Consider the following 22894-nt stretch of genomic DNA (forward strand, 5'->3'; position numbering starts at 1 on the left):
TCCAGGTCACGCACCCCGGCCTGGATCCAAATTGAATCTTAATAGTAACACTTACTTTTGTGTTATCTTAAAATGGCTACAAAATTACCGAAAACCATGTTTCCTGAAGCTCCGGTAGCAGACTCATACTAGTAAAATCAGTAAAAGGTTATATATTTACTGGATACGGTTATCATATCATAAACTAGGACAAGCCCCAGAAACTAGCCATGAATCGGTAACGCTGGTCCCCATCTACAAATGCATGATCGAATCAGGATGAACGAGGTATTTTTTTGTGAGACTTTTAGATAATTTTTACCCTCATACACCGCACACGGCCCACGGCCCACTTGTTCTTTACCCTCATACCGAATTTTCCCGCGCTCGTTTCTTCTTCAGCAAAAGCTTCAGCGCTGGAGCCTGTCACGCCGGCACTGAGTAAAACCAGTACTCATAACTAAACAATCGACACAAGACAGGGCGAGTTATGGCTCCCCGATTGAACATTAAACATCATCCTCACATTTGATCTAACAGCTTTGCAATATGTTACAGAAAATTATCATCGATTGCAGGAATCACTATTAGTTATCCCCTATGAACAATTTGGATATAACAACCACAGATGGCCATTGACCTTTGCCATCCAATGACATGTTGAATTTATCTACATCTAATTGTACATGTTTCTTCTTGTATTCTTCACCACTAACTGAGTTCTCCAAAGATTAATTATGGGAGATGGTAGGCAGCACACAAGACGAGACTTGACACTTTGAAAGCAATGCTCAGCTTACGTTTGGTACCACTAGGCTTCCCATCTGAAGTATTCTGGGTAATATCTGAAGAAAATGTTGCAACAAAGCAAACAGAACTAAAGGTTAGTCACATGCTGTGATACACGTGCAGCAACCTCAAAGTAAGAGATACCAACCTCCCCACATCTCGCATTGATTTTCAGTGATAAAATGCTGTCAGCCCTGGTCTCCCCAATGCTAACTGCGGCTATCGGAGCATTTGCTTTGTGTGCCAGCCTGAATTCAGATTTATGATCATACAGATATAATTTAATCCAATTTGAGAGATTTTGTCAAGAAAGAAAAAAAAATCTTAACAAATTTGATGACTACCTCATGATCATGTAGTACAAGAGGGTGTCAAATATTATTATGTAGTATTCTCTAATGATACCTTGCCAGCCGAAAAGCAGACATTGTCATTAGTGCGGAACCAACCACTAGAAGTGCATCGCAGGTTCTTGCAGCGTCCTTAGCGCTTTCAGCTCTCTCTTGAGGAACATTATCACCAAACATCACAACCTTCAAACATCGGAAATAACAAGTTAAAATAGCTTTCGGTTATGATATTCGTAAGGCTTCAGTAAAATCACAAAACCTTGTGAAAGAATGCCAGGAAACGGAATAGCATATTGACACTTCACATTCCACTTCTACAGATTACTAATCATTAAAGAGATCATATAGGATGTATTGTTGCCAATTCAAAACGATAGAAGCCTAAGCCAGGAATTACAACCCCACCCCCCTTGGGTGTGGATTAGCTCAAAAAAAAACCCACTAAACCTAGATAGCTATGTGGCTTAGAAATTAATCCTACAAGTACCAAGGTGAAGAGAACCTCACATCAGGCTTTAGCACTCCACCACATTGATGGCAGCTAGGAATATCAAAATCTTGCTCCCAGAACTTCTCATCAACCTCAATATCACCATCAGGCCGCTGCTGCATTCCAAAACTTTTGTCTGAACCTGGTTGCCCTACTTCCAAACTCTCGATAGCTTCAGCCCACTGCAGAAACAACAGTAATCATCAGTCCTCTGGGGTCAAATCTGAAAAAGAGCAAGCATTAATTCACTTTAAGATTTGAGTAGCACGTGGCATCAATGATCTACAGTAAATGTATTGCTATACTGATAAATATTAGCATCTATTGGAGAAGCTGACTAAATGATCATTACAGATGAACCATGTCTGAATGATTCAAAAAGCAAAGGCAACATATATCAAATTATATGATAAGTCAACAACTTCAAAGGGAAGTGAAAAAATCTCTTTAACTTCTGTGCGTGACAAATATAATTTTCAAAGGGTTCATGTCTAATACATACTATCGACAATTTAATGAGAAAAAAAAATACATATCAAATAGACAACAAACCTTTGGGTTTAGGTTCTTCACTTCCTCCTGGAATGATTCTCGGCTGATGGATGTACCACATTCTAAACAAATTACCTCATATACAGTCCCATGCAGCTCAAGTGGATTACTCCCAGCACGATGATGCAACCTAAGTTACATGCGCAACAAGTGACGGTGAAAAATACACTTCTGTTACATATTAACAAACACAGGCCCAGCTCCCTACCTATCCACATTTTGGGTAACCATTGAGTGAACACGACCAATCCTTTCTAGAGATGCAAGAGCATAATGGGCTGCATTTGGTTGTGCTCTCCTAAACCTTCTCCATCCAGCATAGCTCCTAGCCCAGTACCGCCTCCGGGCTCGAATAGAGCGAACAAACTCCTATGTTGTTCAAGTGGTAAGTAACCAAGAACAAAATAATCATGGTATTGATTTGGACAAATGAAGAGTGAATTGGTGATTGCAACTTTGCAAGAATGAATTCATATGAAAGTTGGTCCAACTAAACAGTAATAACAAAAAATGAAGTTGCAAAAATTATAGGGCAAAATTGTTAAAGAGTGCCACAAGTCATAGAACAGCTTAAGTATAAGAGCAAGGCAGAACAATGATGAAGCCTACATAGATCACACATCATGGGCAAGCTATTAAATGGTTTTATATAGGTATGCTTGCTCAGGAATTCAAAATATAAATTTTTTAGCTACGAGTCTTTGCTACAGATAGTTATACAGCTGAACAAAGGTGAAGAGAGCAGAGTTACTTGTTATGCAATATAACTGATCGTTACGCAAGAAATAACCAATGCAAGTAGCCTGTTTTTAGGAGTCCTTCTCACAGATAAAGATAATGGATGTACATAAACACAGAATACATAATCTTGTTATATTTAGGATGCAAATTTCACAAAAACAGGTCCAATAATTCAGAGAACTTCTTAAAAGATGTCAGTGCCCCCCTTTTAAGAATAGCTCCATAATAAATGAAACAAATCTGTGAAATTTGTATAAAAGAGGGGGGTGTCTAAAAGGTATCACCAAGAGATATCATTGGACAAGCGATGCTGGACACACCTGATGAGTAAGTGGTTTAAAACCCGTACTGTATGCACCATTAGGACTGCCATAAAATAAGAATTCTGCATTTTAGAATATTGACAGATTGTAACGCTGACAATACAGTTTCATGACAGATACAGCGATGCACATACCTCCTGTAATCAGGAACCCCAGATTCAGTGCTCATTCCTGCTCCAGTTAGTACCATGAGCCTTTTACTGAAAGAAAAAAGGCAATGAAGTCCATTTCACTTAGAAAAATGACAAGTTCGTTAAAATATAGAGGGTCTCACCTCTTATCAATAAATTTATATAATAGGTCCACATCTTTAGAGCTTGGAGGATCTGAATCAGGAACTACCCGTTTATCTCTCAAAAACTGTATGTAAGTTTCACAGTAGTCCTTAGGTGCAACGGCTGATGAATGGTTATTTCTTGCTTTCAAGGAGCGGAAAGAGTAATTCAAGGAGAGGGGATTTTCCCTTCTGTAAAGAAGCACATTGTTTCCTGATGCTTGGAAGTTGCAGAAATGAGCATATGACCCTAAACAAAACCAATTTCAAGTGTTATTACAAAAGAAAGAATCACTTAACCCTATAAAAAGATTCCTCTCAAGCAACTTACTTCTAGACGCCGCCCGCAGAGCACCGGTTAGGCCTGCAATTATCTGAGTTCCATTACATGTGTAAGTCGGTTGCATAAAAGCCTCAACCTATTCAGTTAAAGAAATTTATACTCATAACCCACAAAGTGTTCTGAGAGAATTCAATTACCACAGTATGCAAAAAAAAAGTCGGGGTTATTTTAGGCTAATCTTTGTTCCACACTACAGTACGGTCTTATTGTCACAGCTGAGCATGTCAGAGTGAAGTTCCACACAGGCTTACTCTTACACTCTTGCATACTTTGACTTTGGATTCTTGTTCCAGTGTCTAATATGATCTCAGCTGTATCTGTTCTTGGAATTTGTAGCGCCAACTGGCAACTCATTGAACCAAATGGTTTAAAGCTGCATCTCATAGAAAGGCCATTCGGGACTGTTAAACACTCTCCATTTGGGGATCACGCACTAACCCATGGCAATGCCAGGTTAAAAACCTTGGCGCTATAATCAAGCTAAGAAATTGCAGCTTAGTTTTGATAAAGGACTTCATCCACCCAAACAGCACGACAGTCGTCTTCCCCATTCCTATCCCCCAAGTCTTGTTAGGCCTCAGCTGAGACTACCAAAATTGCTAGACTCCACGATGCACTGAACAACCATGCCCAAATCTTGGGTATATATATATATATATTTTTTTTTTTTTACTGACGAGCACCCTCAGACACGAATTATTCACACGCCTTAGAATTTCGATTGAGGCAAACAAGAGTGTGCTTTGAGAAGAGGAGGAGGAAGAAGAAGGGAGGGGGAACGGAGCTGCGCAGCGCAGCGCAGAGGCAGAATGGAGAGGGCGAGTAGTTACCGAAGCCGAAGCGCGGTAGGCGTGCGCGGCAGGGGCAGCCGCCATCGGGCGTCGGCGGTCCTCCCCGGCGGGCGGCGGCGCACGTGACGTGGAGGCGCGGTCGCCGCGAGGTCCGGAGGACGCGAGGCTGGCAGAGGCGGCCGTGCGGGTTCGTTTGGTGGGAAGTAAACAAAAGGGAAGTGACGAGACCAACACCAACAACTCCCGTGTCGCCACTCCCGTGCTGCCGTGCCACGTCAGCTCTTACGTGGGCCGCAGACGTGTCCCTCTAACTCGTGCAGTCGTGCTGCACGGTATCGTGTTAGGACGATGAAAACCTTTTTACTTTGTGTTCCTTGCCTGGTCTAGGTTGGGGTTAGGAATCAGTATTTCGTATTGTAGTACTTTCGTTTGTATTTGATAATTATTGTCTAATCATGGCCTAACTAGGCTCAAAAGATTTGTCTCGTAATTTACAATCAAACTATGTAATTAGTTATTTTTTTTATCTATATTTAATACTCTATACATGTGTTTAAAGATTTGATGTGATAGAGAAAGAGTGAAAAAACTTGTAATCTAAATCAGGCCTCGGTGTTTCACCTAGACCACTCCATTCCATTTCTCTGTAATGTTCGTAAGGCCATCTCCTGCAAAGCGGTGCCGGGTGCATATCACTGGTCTACTCTTTTAACCAAACTAAACCGATTTAATTTAACGGAAAAACCGGTTAACCAAAATTGAATGGTGGGTCCTGCTTGGTCGCATGGGATAAAGTCCAACGTCCACTTGATTTGGGAGGGCCCTGCAAGTCCGATGACTATGGTTTGCGAGAACGGATCCAAATCGATCTTGGAAAGGGCTTAACATGCATGTCCACCGAAATGCATGTGCGTTGTTGCTCTTGAATCACATGTCGGTGATGGTAATAACACGCTTTTTTAGTTAGCGCGTGTTTAGCTCCAGAAAATTGGAATTTTGGGTTACTGTAGCATTTCGTTTTTATTTGACAATTAGTGTTCAAACATGGACTAATTAGGCTCAAAACGTTCGTCTCGCAATTTCCCACCAAACTGTGCAATTAGTTTTTTTTCGTCTACATTTAATGCTCTATACATAGGCCGCAAACATTCGATGTGATAGGTACTGTAGCACTTTTGGTGATTTTAGGGTGGAACTGAACACGCGCTTAGACAGATGGCTCATGGGCTCCTCTGTAGCAGATCTAGCGCCTTTGGTGGTTGCTAACGTGCCTTGAAAAACCCGTAAACAACACACAGTAGCACAGACCCTGCACGACCAATCCTGGCCTGCGGATATCCAAGGAGAACTATCACTAATAGGGCTTTTCGAGTATTTTCAATTGTGCGATATGTTACTGGATATACATCTTTCCTAGGATGAAGATGTGCATATATGGAGACTAGATGGCTTGGGTAATTTCCCCTCCAAATCTGTTTATCGTGCCTTCTTCAATGGAGCAATCTCTTTTGAGCATTGACGCCGGCTATGGAAATCCTGGGCTCCATCAAAATGCAAAGTTTTTCTTTGGCTCGACATCCGGAACCGGTGTGGGACAATGGACAGACTTGCGAGGCGAGGCCTTCCGCATCCGCCCAAGTGTCCACTATGTGACCAGGAGGAAGAAGACATTGAACATCTGCTCACCACATGTGTGTTCTCTTGGGATTTTTGGTTCCCGGGTTCTTACACCTTTGGGCTTACAAGATTGGTTCCAGGTTATCATAAATTGTCTTTTGCAGATAGGTGGAGAAAAGTTGTGAAAAAGGTTCAGAAAGATACAAGAAAAGGTGAACTCAATTATTATTTTGGGTGCTTGGGTAATTTGGAAACACCGTAATTCATGTGTTTTGACGGGGCACGACCATGCATCAACAATCTCCTTCAGATGTTCAGAGAAGAGCAACACCTCTGGTGTCTTGCTGGAGCTCGAAGTCTGAGAGCGTTGGGTCAAGGTCAGGGAGACGAGATGGGGCTGTCTTAGAGCGTGTTCGGCTGACTGGCTGGCCAGCCCACTCACGCGGGCACTGTTCACATGAACAATGTCTTCCAGCTAGAACAATATTTTTCTCTCACAACAATTCAGCCGGAACAATATTTTGGCTTATTAACCAGCCAGCCGAACACTCCCTTAGTTTGTTTCATCACTCTTTTTGGGTCATGTTCATCTCTCCCATATTTATTTAGATAAAACACTTGCAACATTTATACGGAATATTTTTCGGTAAAAAAAACATTTGTCTGGAACAGATGAAACATTTGGAACACACTTGAAACATATACGTGTATAGCCATTGCAACATGTGCAACATCCCGATCTACTTTTGCAATATCGATATACAATACTTGCAACATACCTCTGAAACACATGAAATATACTATTGCAACAAGCGCTTTCAGCGTAGCATCTGCTTGCTGCTCGGACGAATGGAGACTCGTCGACGTGGAGCTCGATACCGCGGAGTGGCGCGCAGGTTGCCGGTGGCACGGACCTCGCCAGGGGCAAGGGCAGGTGGATGGAGCACGGCTGCGATAGGAGACGCGAGTCCGGGCGGGGGCACGCGGTGCGGGCGAGCGGCGCGGACGCAAGCTAGGCGGTGCGGCGCGAGCGGGGGCGACGCGACCGAGGACGGGCTCCGTCCCGGAACAGAGGCGCGCAGCGTGCTGAGCGAGTAGGCGTCGTCGACGGGGGTGGTGCGGGCGAGGTGCAAATGCCGCGCAAAGCGAGCGGGCGACTTATACTGGGTCCATAAGCAGCATTACCGTTTCGTTTTTGTGTTGTGTGCGCTGCTCTTAAATAAATGATGATACATCAGTGCTCTAGCTAAACGGCTTGTTCGCTGGTTGGTGCTGGTGATGGTTTGGGCTGGCTGACGCTGGTTTTTTGTGAGAGAAAAACACTGTTGGCTAATTGAATAAGCCTAGCTAAAACCAACGAGCGAACATGCTGAAAATATCAAAAAAGAAAAAAAAATCCACAACTTTTTCCTTCTCTTTCTCGAGTATCCTTCTGTCATATACTCACTTCACGCAACTAGGCCTTCAAGCTTGTGATTGCTGCTCCTCGACTCAGCCTGCAGGAGCGTAATGAGGCTGAGCTTCACACTGGTGACGACACGGTCCACAATACCGGCGCGGTCTACCAGGCCACTGATCGAGCGGCAGCTCAGCACGCTACCGCTGAGCCCGCTACTGATGGTCTACCTGCTGCTACTGATGCATATGTGCAAGGCCTGCTTGCTCACATTTCTGCTCCGATTCGACAGCCCATGAATCTTGACCAAAGCCCAACCCCCTTCACACCTGATTTCAAAATCCAACAAAAAAGGAAAAGGTTCCCATGCTCCAATTAATACTGATCAGTTGCTCCAGATGCCGGGTCCCTCCAATGTCCAGCCCGTTGGGGCCCCAATTCGCGCCCAACACACCACCGACGACATTGCAGCAAGCCACCACCTCGCTCCATAAAACAGCGCCCAAACCCTCTAGCTCGCTCCCGCCTCGTCCCAACACTACTACGCATCACCGCTCTACTCCTACCACTCCTACAATGGCCAGCCCTCCGAAAGTCCATCATCCCTATATACGGGCATGCAGCCCGAGCCCGTCAGTCTGGCACGAGGCCCATGTTTTTGGCCCGGCGCAAGCACGGCACGACCCGTCACTGTGCCGGCCTAGGCCGGCACGGGCCGATGTACAGGGCCGTGCCTGAGCCGCACCCGAGGCACATGGGCTGGCACGGCACGGCCCGCAAACTAGTGGAAGGTCCGGTGCTTGCATTGGCCTGCTAAAGGAATAAAGGCACATCCCACTACTTTCCACCCAAACCCTATCCCACTCCATTTCCCCCACCTGCGCCGCACGCACATCTCACAAGGCCCGTGACTCCCGCAGTCGCGAGTCACGACGCCAGGCGCGCCACTCGCCTCCGTGGCCCCCAGCGCTGAGCCGCCGACGGTGCCACCTCCTCCTCACCCCCCAGCCTCCTCCTCCTCCACCTCCTCCTCGAGGGCAAGCTGCTGCCGCTCTCCTGAGTCTGCTTGGTTTTGCCGCCCGGCTCCTAGGCGCCGCCGTCCTCCCTCCACGGACCCGGTCTCCGCGGCCCCGCACCACCGGCCAGCGGCCGCCTCCTCCTCCACGCCCTCCACGCTGGCGCACCGCAGGCACCGGCCTTGCGGTGTCGAGCAGCGCCCTCCTGGCCTCCCTTTCCCTCTCTGCTCTCTCTCTCTCTGTCGGCAGTGGGCCACAGGGCGGCCCCGCCTGCTAGCTTAGCCATGCTTCTCGAGCTGACCCAGCACGAAAATTGGCCCGACAGGCCATGCCTGGGCCGTCGACTAGGCACGAAGGCCAACTAGGCACGGCCCGTTGGCACGCCATGCCTTTCCTAGCCCAGCCCGACCGGCCCATGCCTGGGCCGGGCCCGTGCCGGGCCGGCCCGTTGCCCATCTATAATCCTCCCCCGCGGCGCTTTCATTCATGGCCAAGGATTTCCACTCCCAAAGCCCTGCTGCGCCCCCTGCCCGTCGCCCCACGCGCTGCAGAGATGATCCCCGCCGAAGTCGTTCCGCAGCCTCAGCGAGTAAGCATTTGGCGCAAAATATACGCCAACATGCGAGTGATAGCTCTAGTAGTCACCTCCATCACCCGAATCTACAACGGGCTCTGGCGCCAGCTCCCAAGGCGCCACAGACGCCATGACCCTTCTGTCTTGGAACTGCCGGGGAAGAGGCGGGAGCCTCGGCAGCCCTAAGATGCGTCACCTCGTCCGCCTCAGTTCCTCAATGAATGCGCAGGTAATCTTTGTTTCTCAAACTAGAAATGCCAAATTCACTACTAAATCTATGATGAATCGATTCGATGTCGATAAAGCTCATGTTGTTCCAGCTCAAGGCCAATCGGGTGGACTATGGCTTCTTAACAGAAATGATGTAGACCGAGAAGTAGTTTCAGCTAGCCACCACTTCTTTGCTTTGTGTGTTCATAAGCAAAACCTGAAGAAGTTTGTTTTAATTTGTATGTATGGTGATCATCACCAAACCACTAGCATCTGGAACCAGGTTCGATCTTTTGTTGTACAATACCCGAACCTACCTGTTATATGTATGGGTGATCTAAACAATGTTATGAATGCAAATGAAAAGTTAGGTCCCCGACCTACTAATGCTAGAATTATATCTGAGTTCTGCTGTTTGGTTAAAAATTGTGGCCTTTTTTTTTATCTTGGTTATAATGGGCCTGCATACACTTGGTCTAACAAACGCTATAATGCTAATCCAACTTTTGATCGACTGGATAGATTTCTTGGCAGTGCAGAATGGTGTGCGGAATTTCCTTCAACAAAAGTTTTCCACCTTCCAATGATGCATAGTGATCATGCCCTCCGATTCTTGCAGTTCTTAACTCTTCGTATCAAAAACCTAAAAAACTCTTTAGATTTGAAAACTGGCGGCTCTTTGAAAATGATTTTCATCAGGTGGCCAACAGAGTTGGGACAACTCCTAGTGTCGCCATTTTCAGCAAAAAGTAGCATATCTCATCGCAGATCTTAAGACTTGGTGCAAATCTAAGCCTATCAACTTCAGACAATAGAGCAACATCTTCTTAATCTTCAAAATAAACCCCCCTCAGCTCAAAACCAGAACCTCCAAAAAGATTTAACCTAATTCCTTGATGGAGCAGACCCTTTCGTTTTTGTGTTGTGCGCGCTGCAGCTGCTCTTGAATAAATGATGATACAGCAGTGCTCCAGCTAAAATTTCAAAAAGAAAAAAATCCACGACTTTTTCCTTCTGTTTCTCGAATATCCTTGTGTCATATACTCACTTCACGCAACTAGGGCTTCAAGTGTTCGCTTGTATTCCTGCACTTTTACCTCCAGTTTCAGGACCAAGCTTTTATTTTGATTCTCATGAATAATCCTTTTCTGAGTGCATTTCATGGTAAAATAGAGTTTTGAGGAACTATTAACAGATGAAAGGTTCGATCCAGCGATGCTACAGAGAAGAGGAATATTTATTTGCTGTTATGTTATGAACACACAATTCGGAATGCATCAACACAAAACCCAATTGCAAGCCTAGTGATGCTGAGAGCTTAACGTCTTTTCTGCATTCCTGTTCTTTACCTCATTTTGGTTACCTGAGGTGGCTACATGTTTGTTAGTTTTGTTTGCAAGATCACACATTTCTGCCCAAAGGACAAAAAGTCGGCCCTTGAGATTTGTGATCTTCAACAACGGCAATACATCGGGGCAAGAACCCTGGCCCTGCATACTTCTTCCCCTTCCGGCCTCTTTTACCATCCTGCTTCAAACTAATTTTCGAATACTGCTATTTAAACCAGTCCAGTCTGCTATGAATTCCACAATAGCATTCCCTGTACTGTATGACATCTAAAGTTCCAAAAAGGAATCTGTTTTTGTGGGAAAAAGTTCGAGAGTTGCTCCTTCACACGCTATTTCAATGTTCTCTAGCCCCAGCGCCCATTGTTTATAGTTCAGTAGGCAACTAGAAAACCTATCCTAGGCCAACATGTCTTTTTTGAAGAGTTTGATCATAAGCATCTGAGGTAAAGTCCATTTATGACGGTGGGCAAAGGACAACGATCAACAGAAGAAAACAAGAGAATATATTGTTTTTTATGTGTGTGCTTTAGTTAATCTGGTCAACATGAATGCTAAGATTACATTTGCTCTAAAAGAGGATGTAAACTTACAAGATATAATGATATGGACTACAAATATACAGATTGTGGTTATGAAAATGAGGTGCATAATCAACCATACTCCCATCCCTCCAAAAACAAATGAAATCTAAAGGACAATCTTGACATACCTTTTTTTTTTTTGTATCTTGAAGGATCCTTCTGTCATAATCACCTCGCGCAGCTAAATCATCAAGCTCTGTGGATCTTAGTTAATCCCTACATTCCTGACACCAATTCTGAATGGAGATCTTAATCTCACCAATAATTCTCTGTGAATGTCTACAAAGCAAGTACATAAGAGTATCATTCACAACTGAAAGCTATTCAAATGCTATGGATGAGAGAAATCTCTGTACATTGATAATTGTACCATAAATAATAAAAATACAAGTAGAGGGCGGCAGATGAAGAGGCGCAGCATACAAATAAATTGCTACCATGAAACAAATGTTAAATTACCTAGGGATGGGATGCATACAAATGCAGTGCTACTGTGAAACGAATACTCTCTTAGCAGAAGCAAGACGTGGCATATCAGAATTACGAAGAAGTTAGAAATCGTCAGAGGGCCTGGGCACCGGCTGCCATCCCGCACAGAGCTGTATTATGTCCTTGAGCGCCGGCGACGCTGGCTCCATGGTCCACTGCTGGTAGTACTCCTCTGGCCTGAAGACAGGTCCAGGGCCACCGATCAGGCAGGGCAGCGCGCCGTTGAGGAAGGCGTCCCCTTCCGAGCTGATCAGCCCTGCCACCACATCCTCTCTGTCGCCGGCCTTCTCCGGCATGTACTTGAACACAGTCGACTTCTTCGGGGGCCCTCCTCCTGCCTCGTAGATGTTGCACTGCGACACGATCTGGGCCTCGACGCCCGCGCAGACTGCGTAGATGCCCCAGCTGCGCATGTAGTTGTTGTAGAGGTGGACCTTGCCGAAGCGGAGGCGCGGGTGCCTCTGCCGCGTGCCGTCAAGGAAGCAGTGGTGGATGGTAACCCTGATGCAGCGGTCACCGACGTGCGTTGGGTCGGCGCCGATCAGCATCGTCTTGTCGTGCCGCATGAAGTGGCATCTGCATGCAGCATTGGTTGATTGGCTGGTTCATTGTTGAAGGTATACTAGATGGATTGTTACAAATTACTGCATTGCATAGCAGTTTTTGCAGTATATATAAGAACATTTACAAGAGGAGGCGGGAAGGAAAAGAAAAAGACCTTGAGATCGTGATGTCTGTGCTCTGCCGCGTGATGTCGATGAGGCCGTCGTCGTAGTCGGCGAGGGTGCAGCGGTCGATCCAGATGTTGGTGGAGTCGGGCTTGATCTGGATGCCATCCACGTCGTGTCCCCGGCCTCCTTCGAACACCAGGTTGCAGACGATGACGTGGTGGCAGGACTTGAGCTGGAGCCCCTTGCCTGCGAGCACCACGCGCTGCCCGCGGCCGTCGATGGTCTTGTACGAGGACACGCGGAGGTAGGAGCGGAGGTGGATGGTGCCGGACACCTCGAAGACGATCCACAGCGGCTCCTCCGCGCGGCACGCCTCCCTCAGGCTCCCGCGGCCGTCGTCTGCGCCCGCGCCGACGCCGACTCGTCGTTCAGGAATCAATCAATTGTTTGGTTCCACGATTGGAAGCGCTAGCTGGGAGGGATCGTACGTACCTTGGAGGGACGTGACGCGGTAGATGGCACCGTGGAGGCCCCCGATGGCGTGGCGGCCGAAGCCCTCCGCGCGGCCGGCCAGCGCCCGGAGCCTGTGGTCCGCGTCCTGGTACGGCATCGTCTCTCCGCCGCCGTGACGCTCGCCCTGAGAGTGAGGAGGGTGCGGCGGCGGAGGAGGAGGAGGAGTAGGGGGAGGAGGATCCATGTGGTGGCGCCCCGAAACTCGTGAACCCATGGAACACGTGGTACGCCCCAAGCTGCCGGCGGCGGTCGGGACTCGGGACGCCGCCTCCGCTGTCCCCTCTCCTCCCAGCGGCGCTCTACGCGGCCAGATCCGCCGACACGAAGAAAAGTCTGCCGAGGCCCGAGGGTAGCCGCGTGAATTGGTTGGACGCGGGCCCATATACAATTTTATTCCCCGAGGGGGAATAGCCCAGGCCCAATCGTCCAGCCCAAAGGCCCATCCCATGTGCTCATATGACCGCCTCACTCGCTACTCAGTTTCGTTCACAACCTCCTCCACGACCCAACGACCAAACCCTCCTTCCCCCTCCCCAGCTCCGGGCTCCAGCGGCGGCGGCGGCGGCAGAGGCGAAGATGATCATCCCGGTGCGCTGCTTCACCTGCGGCAAGGTAACACGCCCCTCCCGATTCGCCCTACAGTTCGCGCGGCCGGTTTGGGTTAGGTTGGTTCCTCTAGAGTTTGGTTCTCGTCGCACAGCGACAGCTCGGTACCCCTCCGGGCCTGCAGCACTCACCGCGCGTCGTGATTGGCGCACACCACTTGCTAGGCTGCCAGCCGCGTCTCGAGCATGGGGGGGAGGAGACATTGCTGTGATGTTGAGTTGAACTAATTAAGCTGTTTGGTTGTACTGTTCGTAACGCAAACGTGAATGAATTAAAGCTGCGGGCGTTACGGCAAGAGATACCATTTGAACTAATTTCATTTACATTTGCGTTACTGTTGAATGAACCAAACTGCACAAAAGCTGTTTGGTTATACCGTTGGTAACGCAAACGTAAATGAGTTAAAGCTGCGGACGTTACGGCAAGAGATACTATTTGAACCAATTTCATTTACATTTGCGTCACTGTTGAACGAACCAAACAGCACGTAAGCTGTTTGGTTGTACCGTTGGTAATGCAAACGTAAATGAATTAAAGCTGCGGACGTTATGGCAAGAGATACCATTTGAACTAATTTCATTTACATTTGCGTTGCTGTTGAACAACCAAACAGCATGTAAGCTGTGTTTGTTTCTCGCTATTTCAGGTGATTGGGAACAAGTGGGACCTCTACCTCGACCTCCTCCAGGCCGACTACTCGGAAGGGTAAAATCTCCTGTCTTTTGATCACAGGGCTATTATATTGCGGTTTTATTGCTGCATCTCGAGCGGTGTTTCTGTTGCATCGTGCTATGGTGTTTTAAGGGGGGATACATTTAAAACAAGAGATTCTTTTGGTGGTGAGGTAAAGATATGCGCTGCTCCTGGACAAATGAACACAACTGCACAAGCCTGAGTTAAACCAAAAGGATAAATTTTCCATGCTTCTTCTCCCTTTAAATTTATTCATTTAGTTCTGTCGAAGCAGCTCTGTCCTAGAATTGTTATGAAACCTGGCATATGAGATCAATTGCACATTCTCCTCACTGTTGTACCTCATTAACTGCAAAACTTTAGTAATCTTTTTTAAAATTTGAACTCTAGGCTGTTAAGAATGCCACTGAATGACTGAAATATGATGTATATCTTGTTACTGACAAAGATAATCAATAGAGTGGATTGGTCCATAATTAATAAATAAGAGCTTGGGTATACTGATTCAGCAGAAGTAGCAGTGTGTCCTAGACTATATGCCTGATAGTGATTAACAGTTTACATACCAGAAGAGGTCACTGATCTATAGGTGGATTTCTTTGTACTCCATTAAAAGATCTGTTGCCCCTAAGCCTTATTTGTATGCTAGCAAATTATCATTGTGTGGCGTCCGTACACCTACATGTTATGTTAGTTCAGATTAGCTAAGATGTATATGTCCGTAACTTCAGGGTTTCTGTTTTTGTGCCCTACTAGGATCTCATGCTTAACCTTTTATTATATTTATACATCCTGAATGTTGGTGGTTGAAATTAGTCATTATTAATGCTATTTATGTTTAATAGTACATTTTTTCCACCACTGACAAACTGAATTTCATTACTCATGGCAACGAAATTACAGAAGTTTGTGAAACTTAAATTGTTCTTACCCTGAAACCAACTACTGCCATCCTTACTGAATGCCCAGGGTTCAGATGAGGCGGCAACCACCACATCAAAACACGAAAACAAACCCCAAGTTCAGAAGATATGACCCTACATAAAGGAACAACATGTTTAATAGTACATGGAAACCACAATTGATTGTGAGCCCAAGAAACTAAATCTGTTAAACAGTGGACACCTGTCACGGGCGCAGTTGGCTAGGCCATATGGGCTGTTTCAGTTAGTATGAGAGGTTCATTAGGGTTACGGTTAGAGATAAGATTAGCCATCTTGCTTAGGAGCATGGTTTTTAAGGCGTCGCCTAGGCGAGCGACAAGGCGCTCGCAGGGAGTAAAGCGTCCCCGACGCCTAACCAAAAGCAGAGGAAAACGATAGGGAGAGGCCATGCAGCTACCTCATCGATCATCCCCACCAAATTCGGTGCTGCCTAGGTCATCTGCGGAGGAGGCTGCGGTTGATCAAGATGGGGATCTGAGGGAGCAGCAGCAAGAGGTAGGGAAAGTGCGGAGGGCAGGCTGAGCGCACGCAGCAAGAGCAGCGTGAGGGAGGGAGGGCGGCGCTGTACCTGCGTGAGCCATGAGGGAGGAGATGCAGCGGCGCTGTGCTTGAGTGAAGGAGGGAGATGCGGCGGCGCTGCATCTGCGTGCGTGGAGCAGGGAGATGCGGCAGTGCTGTGCCTGCGTGAAGGAGGGATGCGTGCAGCGGCGGCACCGGCGCCTGCGTGAGAGATGACCTGAGAAGGGATAAGGACGCACTTGTGGGCTGCCTATTGGGCTGGGCCAAGCACTTCTCTTTACATTTGCCCTTTTCTGGTTTTTATTTTTCCTTTTTTCCCTTTTTTTTTGCCTATTCCCTACTGCTATTTTCCTATTTCTTAGAATGGTAAGGCGTCGCCTCGCCTTATGGTCGCCTAGGCGTCGCCTAGTCGACTCGAATGAGTGGCTCACCTTGCCGCCTTAAAAACCATGCTTAGGAGTCAAGTAAGCCTCTAGCTATATATGGAGAGGTGACGTATCAATGAAATCAAGCAAGAAGAAATAGCTATATAAGGAGATGTGATGTACCAATCAAATCAAGCAAGAAGAAATAAATCTATTATCCCAGTACCCTTCTCCTATCCCTACCCTTGTGGTCGGCTGTCTAATGTTGGGCTTCTTGGGTTAGGGCCATTCAGATGAAGATTCATAAGAACACCTTACCATGTGGGAATGTACCTCCATGTCTGCAATTCTGCATGTATGCTTTTTGTGATTTTTTCCTCCCACATGCTGGGGTGCTACGTATCATTATGTTAAGAACTAACCTTATTCTGACGTGAGGGCAGATAAGATGGTATAATCCTTTTGAGCCCTGGTCATACTCCAAAACTGCATCTCCTCGCTAACCAGCGATACCACTCCTGCTAGGTTAGGAGAGAGACCCTAAAACACACACCGGCTGGTTCCAAATGGACCATGCTCCTAAGATGGTGATGGAGTTGAGCCCCTTCCTGACTTGTCCATCTACTCTCTCGTTTGCACTATAGCCCACCAATCATCAAAGGAAAACTCATTTGTCAACAATAATCTAAATATATACTATAGTGTATTATGATTTTGTGCTATGCATCGCAGTTGGTAAAGATTTTGACCTACTCAGTTCCCTGAGCATATATGGGCTCCATGTCCTTGTTACTGATCGATTTGTATTTTCTGTCAAGTATCGTTAAAAATTGTCTCTCGGCTGTATCCACAAATCCCATTCTTTGGAATGCTATGACATAAACCAATAGCATTCATGATATTACTTTCTATGCTTTCTGTTGCCAGGGATGCTCTGGATGCTTTGGAATTGTTCCGCTACTGCTGCAGGCGAATGCTCATGACCCATGTTGACCTCATCGAGAAGTTGCTCAACTACAACAGTAAGTTGAATTTTGAGCTTCTATTCAAGTTGCGGTTTTCATTTAGGCTGCACCATTTATAGATGTATCAATCTTTGTTTTCAGCCCTGGAGAAGACCGAGACAAGTTAAGTGAGCACGTCATGCTCCAAAAGCACTACTGTTTCGTAGTATCATAGAGTGTAGGTGGTATGTTGTTTCTTCTCTACCAGGAGAGATCTGTTGTCAGTGTGAACTTGCTTTTGCTCATGAGCATTCAAGGACTTTTCATGTGACAGTGCATGTTGCATCGATGCCACGACGTTGGATATTTTAAGTGATATAACTGTTAACTGAAAACTAATGTAGTTGTGTGAATTGGATTCGATAATGTTTTGTTGACAGATGCATGTCTTTGGTTGGACTACATTTAGTGAATGCATGCTTGTACACATCTTATTATTATTGTATTCTACTGTATAACTCTAATAGACATTTCTGGTCCATAGGAGCTATTGCTGTTTCTATATCCAGAGTATTAATATTATTCAGCCACAAGCGGCCATTCTTGTAGAGATTCTGATGATGTTAGAGAACACTTACCTTAAGAGCTTTCAGTATGCAAAAGGTGGTGTCTTCTCTTCGTTCCTGTTTTGGATGCCGTGATCTGATCCCCAGCCGTGCTTGCATGATTGTATCCGCATTGTGCTGCGTGGTTTTCACCGTTGCCTCTATCTCTGATATGGCTGTGAAAATCATTTTCGCTGCTAGTTTTGATCTGAATCAGTGGTGATATAGTGTCACCGTCGGTTTTAATAATACTGATGATGAAAATACCGTTGGCAAAACCATTTATGTAGTAGTGAATGAACTCATTTCGCTCCGTGCACGAACATTCATTTGGAAACCATGTCTTTCAATTAATAATTAGAGTTAAGTGTATTGGTGGTCCATTTACTTACTTTGACGTGTCATATAGGTCCATCAACTTCGAAAGTGTATTTTTGGATCTCCAAACTATTTAAGTTGCGCACCGGCTTGTCTTTTTAGCCGTACCTTTTCAGCGAAAGAACTGTGTTTTCTCTCACAACGAATTAGTCAACAGTACTTTTCAGCTTGTCTTTTCAGTAAAGCGAACAGGGCCCCATGTCCCTCCACGTCGGCTGTTTGCGCTGATTTGGCATGCTGATTGGGCTCTGCAGGCGACTTACTAGAGCATTTCGTCCAACAGGACATGGGCGTGCTCTTGCTCGCAGCGCTCGTCTCGGTTCGCTGTCCTCGCTCGTGCTACACGCCCGCACCGCCACCTACACGCCCACCCTGCTGGTTGTCGTCCTTACACGCTTCAAGATTCGGGACGTACTTTAATTAACCATCGACTAAGGCTGAGTTTAGTTCGCGAAATAAAAATTTTTGATGTCACATCGAATGTTTCGAGGATGTCGGAAGAGGTTTTCGGATACTAATAAAAAAAACTAATTACATAGCTCGTCTGGAAACTGCGAGACGAATTTATTAAGCCTAATTAATCCATTATTAGTGCATGTTAGTTACTGTAGCACTTATGGCTAATCATGGACTAATTAGTCTTAAAACATTCGTCTCACGATTTCCAACCAAACTGTGCAATTAGTTTTTTTTCATCTATATTTAATACTCCATGCATGTGCCGCAAGATTCGATGTGATAGTTTGGGGTGAAAATTTTTAGGAACTAAACCAGGCCTAAACCAGTCATTACGGCGTGTTTGCGACCCTGTACCTGGTCGGCCTGGCCATCCCAACTGGCCCAGGCCTAGGCAGGCCTGCCCCAAGTGGTACAACAGCTCTTGTTTGCGCATGTGTACCCAGTGAGCCCGACTCAGGCGATGCTGTGTTTGTCATCGAAGAGGTAGCCGGGCTGAGAGGCTAACCGCCACCAACTGCCACACCGAGATAGTGTTTGTCATTTGGCTGTGGTCGGCCAGGCCCATAACAACAAACAGAAATGGACATGAATGAAAAGAGAATGAGGTTGCTCTTCCATAACCGTTACAACAACAAATCAAAGTTTCAGCATGCAATAGTTGGCCTCAGACATGCTAGTTTAACAATTCATGGCATTACTAGCTACATGGGATAATCAAAGTCAGTAAAGAAGAACAGCAGCATCCGCTAGTCAAGTTTTGAAGCCAACAAACGAAAAAGTTCACAGAAACAGATAAAGAGGCAGCAAAATGATATGTAGCCAGCTAATGCATCGATCCATTGTGTCATCATTGGCCAAAATACAACATTTAACAGTTTGGCAAGCCGAGAAGGGCAACAAGTTAACAGAAAGCATGTAGCCAGCTAATGCAGTCATCCTATTGTGTCATCATCGGCCTAATTAAAACAACAGCTGTGGCACATGAACAGCTTGAGTGACAGACCAACTACAACCATAAACAAGATCAAGATGACAGCATTTTTGCAACAGCCTTGCAGCCCAGGTGAATGAGGATAGATTTCATAACCTTGAGCTGTCACCAGTTCATGGGATGCTGATGCATCCCCATGAGGGGCATCAATTGGTACCAGCAAGGGTTCTTGAGGTACCCTTGCATTAAAATCTCTAAGAGCATCATCATAGTTGTTGTACTTCTGATAGATAGCCCATTCTTTCCTAAGCACTTGCTTAGCACACTCATACCATGTAAAATAAATTCCAGGTTTCTTCCCTTCAAAGACCACATAGAAATGAGGCATTCTCTGAAACCAACCAAATGTAGAACATGTAAGTGGTCTGAATGACATGCCTCAGTCGACCATTCAGTTTGAATGATGGTGAACATCATCGGCTACTTGATAAAAAAATTAGCCTCAGCTTAGTAGTTTGGTGGTTTTTTTCCTTGTTTAGTCATTGGTGGCTACCAAGAATTATAAGAACCAAATAAAGAGGCAAATAAACAACAGTTGCACTCACTGCAATACAGACCTTTTGATTAGTTGCACTCACTGCCATCAGCCATCATAAGAGGATGTTGTTGCTGTGGAGTACAACTGAGCATAAGTGTAGAATGGAAGGATAGGCAAATAAAGAAGAAAGCACAACAACAAAACCATCAAAACAAGAATAAGGTAGCCACCTCATGTTTGTTTTATGCATCATAGGCCTTTAAATCCTACAGTTACCACCAGAGGCATAAACAACACAAATAGACAACTAGTTATCAAATAAAAAGTAGCCAACAGAGGCTACAAATAAGTTTCTTACAATACCAAGTTCCGCCCAACAGCCAAGGGCTCAAATGTTCCCAAATCCTTACCTATTGTTAGCCACCCTTCTAGGCAAACTACACCATCAAGGTCAGGTGTCAAAAGAACAAGACTGCACAAAAGCTCCTGTTGTCAAAAGAAGAGAGAGTAGGTGAGGGGGGATGGAGGAACTATACATCTCTACAGCCAACCCCCTTCTGGCCTTCTAGCCCTTCATGTGTAGTGGAACTACACATAGTAGTTTTTGGCCAGGAAGGTCCTAAGCCAAAGGGCCCTGTGGGCATCACTCATGTTCACAAAGCCCCTACCTTGGGCCTTGTTGTCCAGGAGGAAGGTGTAGGCAACAATAAGTGCCTCCTCACTGAAGCTAGGCATCTCCGTCACAGCAAGGTATAGATTGGCATCAATATGGGCAGGTCTAGTCTCCCTAAGAGCATTGGCCATATTGTTCACAGCATCTGACATGTTAGTCAACATGAGCATCTCCTCCTCAGAGAAGTTCCCTCTCTTCCTCTTTGGGCCAGCAACTAAGGAGGTAGGAAGCAGTTCATTGGCCTTACTATCCCCTCTCTGTTCACTGGGAACTGTGGTGTGGGTCAAAGGAGGACCATCAGCCTTGGCACCAACACTGTCAGCCTGGTTCTACCCTAAGGCTTCACCAGACCTAAGTGCAAACTTGCCTGTGGCCATGGCATTAGCAAAGATAGCCTCCATCTCAGTGTAGAACCTAATAGGGCAGTTAAGAAACTCTGCATCTTTAGGATGGTCCTGTAGAGTTAGGCAAATGTAGTTTAAGAAAAGCAAATGTAGGTAGTCAAGGCAAAGACGAGATCAAACTGCTACCTTGCAGTGGCCAAGGTAGTGCTCTTGCTCAAGCATGATAGCATGAGCCTGGTCATCCCAAAGAGCACCACTAAGGTCCTTCAACTTGCTCACCCTAGCCCATTTCTGCCTCCACTTCCTCAAGTGGTTGTACACTTGAGTTGGGCTAACAACCTCCCCACAGAATAACTTGAGGGCTTTGGCCACAGAATTCACATCTTTGTCCTTGAAAACCTTGTTAGGCCTGCTACCATCACTAACAAGGGCAGCCATCCTCCTTAGCACAAAGCCAGAGGTGGTGTTGCTCCACCTCATTGCCCTCACAGCCCCATTCCCAGCTACAGGAGCAGCAACATCAATAGGGTTTGCTGCACCTGGAGCAGCACCAGCACCAGCACCAGCTGCAACAGGGGCAGCGGCACTAGCACCAGCACCAGCTACAACAGGGGCAGAACCACCATTGATGAGCTGCTCCATCACTGAAGTACCAGCAACAAACCCACCCTCAAATACACCTGAATCCATCCTAGGACTGGCATGTAATGAAATCAACAACAGAATTAGTCAAGAACAGACTGACAACAATATTAACAGTTGTATGAATAAACAAACTGACAGATCATGAAAAACAGAATGATTCAAGAACAGACTGACAGTAAGATTAACAACAACAGAATGAATGAAGCATAAAATTGGTCTCAGCTTTGTCCACCAAATTATTACATCAGCATGACACACACATGAGTTCCATAGCAGGGTACAGAAGCTAAATTCAAGAACATATTACATCAACTAGTGTTTGTTCCCCTCCCTTCCCACATAGCATTGCAAATGGCATCCCTTATTTTAGCCATGTCAACAGAGTCTTGGTCCAGATGGGCTGGGGGCAGGTTGGTTGGATCAGCAGAAGTAGTGAAACCTTCCTCATCAGGCACTACTTCATCAATGCTAAAACCTAGGATCCAGTTATGCAAAATGGCATAGGCAACTGCAAGCTTCACTTGTGTCCTATACTTGTGGAAGGGTTTGTTGTCCAAGATCCTAAACCTGCCCTTCATTGCACCTATAGCCCTCTCCACAGTCACTCTAAGTGATGAGTGCCTAAGGTTGTAGAGCTCTCTTGCATTGGTGGGCCTGTTCCTTGGGCCATACTCAGACAAAATGGTACCTAACCCCCCTGTAGGAAGGTAGGAAACCATTTTTACATGCATACCCAGCATCTACCAAGAACATTTTACCTACACAAGACATCTATTGTGAGAGTGTGTGTTAATAGGCCATGGAATATGTAATTAGTGTTGGCGTGCAATTACCTTCTGGCAAACTCAAGCCATCTTCCCTGGCTACAGCATCTGCCAAAACAGTTGCATCATGGGCAGAGCCCTCCCAGCCAACCAGGACATACGTGAATTTCAGATCACAATTCACAGCTACCATCATATTTTGGGTGGGATCCTTTTTCCTACCCCTAAAAGCTTGTTGCATGCATCTAGGAACCCTTGCTAGGAAATGAGTGCTATCTATAAAGCCAATGACATCCTAAAAAGCATGGGTCAGTCATTGCAACAGGTCTAATGTAACTAATGAACCCAGGGTATACAATTACCTTAAAATATGGATTCCATGTATGGCTTGTAAGAATCTTTGGGTGAGTGGTAGTGCTAGCTAGCTTTATCATTTCA

The 22894-nt window shown here is 46.0% G+C and overlaps 3 protein-coding genes across 5 annotated transcripts; all 3 read right to left on the bottom strand.

Annotated features, from left to right (window-relative positions):
* Positions 1 to 449: 449 nt before the first annotated feature.
* Positions 450 to 4821, bottom strand: LOC136508334 (NAD-dependent protein deacylase SRT2-like). 3 transcript variants are annotated; one of them, XM_066502991.1, is made up of 11 exons: positions 4672 to 4821; positions 3830 to 3872; positions 3499 to 3748; positions 3359 to 3424; positions 3222 to 3267; positions 2369 to 2529; positions 2161 to 2290; positions 1626 to 1790; positions 1174 to 1301; positions 917 to 1016; positions 450 to 824 (listed from the first exon to the last, which is right to left on the bottom strand). In XM_066502991.1, the coding sequence occupies exons 1-11, from the start codon at positions 4714 to 4716 to the stop codon at positions 771 to 773; spliced, it is 1188 nt and encodes a 395-aa protein (XP_066359088.1). In that variant the 5' UTR covers positions 4717 to 4821; the 3' UTR covers positions 450 to 770. The 3 variants fall into 3 exon arrangements, 2 of the variants coding, with proteins under 2 accessions (XP_066359088.1, XP_066359087.1); XM_066502990.1 differs by having other exon boundaries at positions 3830 to 3917; XR_010771928.1 differs by having other exon boundaries at positions 808 to 824; positions 1113 to 1301; positions 3830 to 3917.
* Positions 4822 to 11298: 6477 nt separating this feature from the next.
* Positions 11299 to 13388, bottom strand: LOC136507976 (probable pectate lyase 4). Its single transcript, XM_066502563.1, has 3 exons — positions 13028 to 13388; positions 12583 to 12934; positions 11299 to 12440 (listed from the first exon to the last, which is right to left on the bottom strand). The coding sequence occupies exons 1-3, from the start codon at positions 13260 to 13262 to the stop codon at positions 11927 to 11929; spliced, it is 1101 nt and encodes a 366-aa protein (XP_066358660.1). The 5' UTR covers positions 13263 to 13388; the 3' UTR covers positions 11299 to 11926.
* Positions 13389 to 20618: 7230 nt separating this feature from the next.
* Positions 20619 to 22649, bottom strand: LOC136507328 (uncharacterized). The gene is made up of 6 exons (XM_066502090.1): positions 22526 to 22649; positions 22032 to 22167; positions 21829 to 21861; positions 21234 to 21744; positions 21071 to 21158; positions 20619 to 20974 (listed from the first exon to the last, which is right to left on the bottom strand). The coding sequence occupies exons 1-6, from the start codon at positions 22647 to 22649 to the stop codon at positions 20619 to 20621; spliced, it is 1248 nt and encodes a 415-aa protein (XP_066358187.1).
* Positions 22650 to 22894: the final 245 nt, after the last annotated feature.

This window comes from Miscanthus floridulus, chromosome 15, assembly GCF_019320115.1.
Source record: "Miscanthus floridulus cultivar M001 chromosome 15, ASM1932011v1, whole genome shotgun sequence".
In the NCBI taxonomy this organism is placed as follows: domain Eukaryota; kingdom Viridiplantae; phylum Streptophyta; class Magnoliopsida; order Poales; family Poaceae; genus Miscanthus; species Miscanthus floridulus.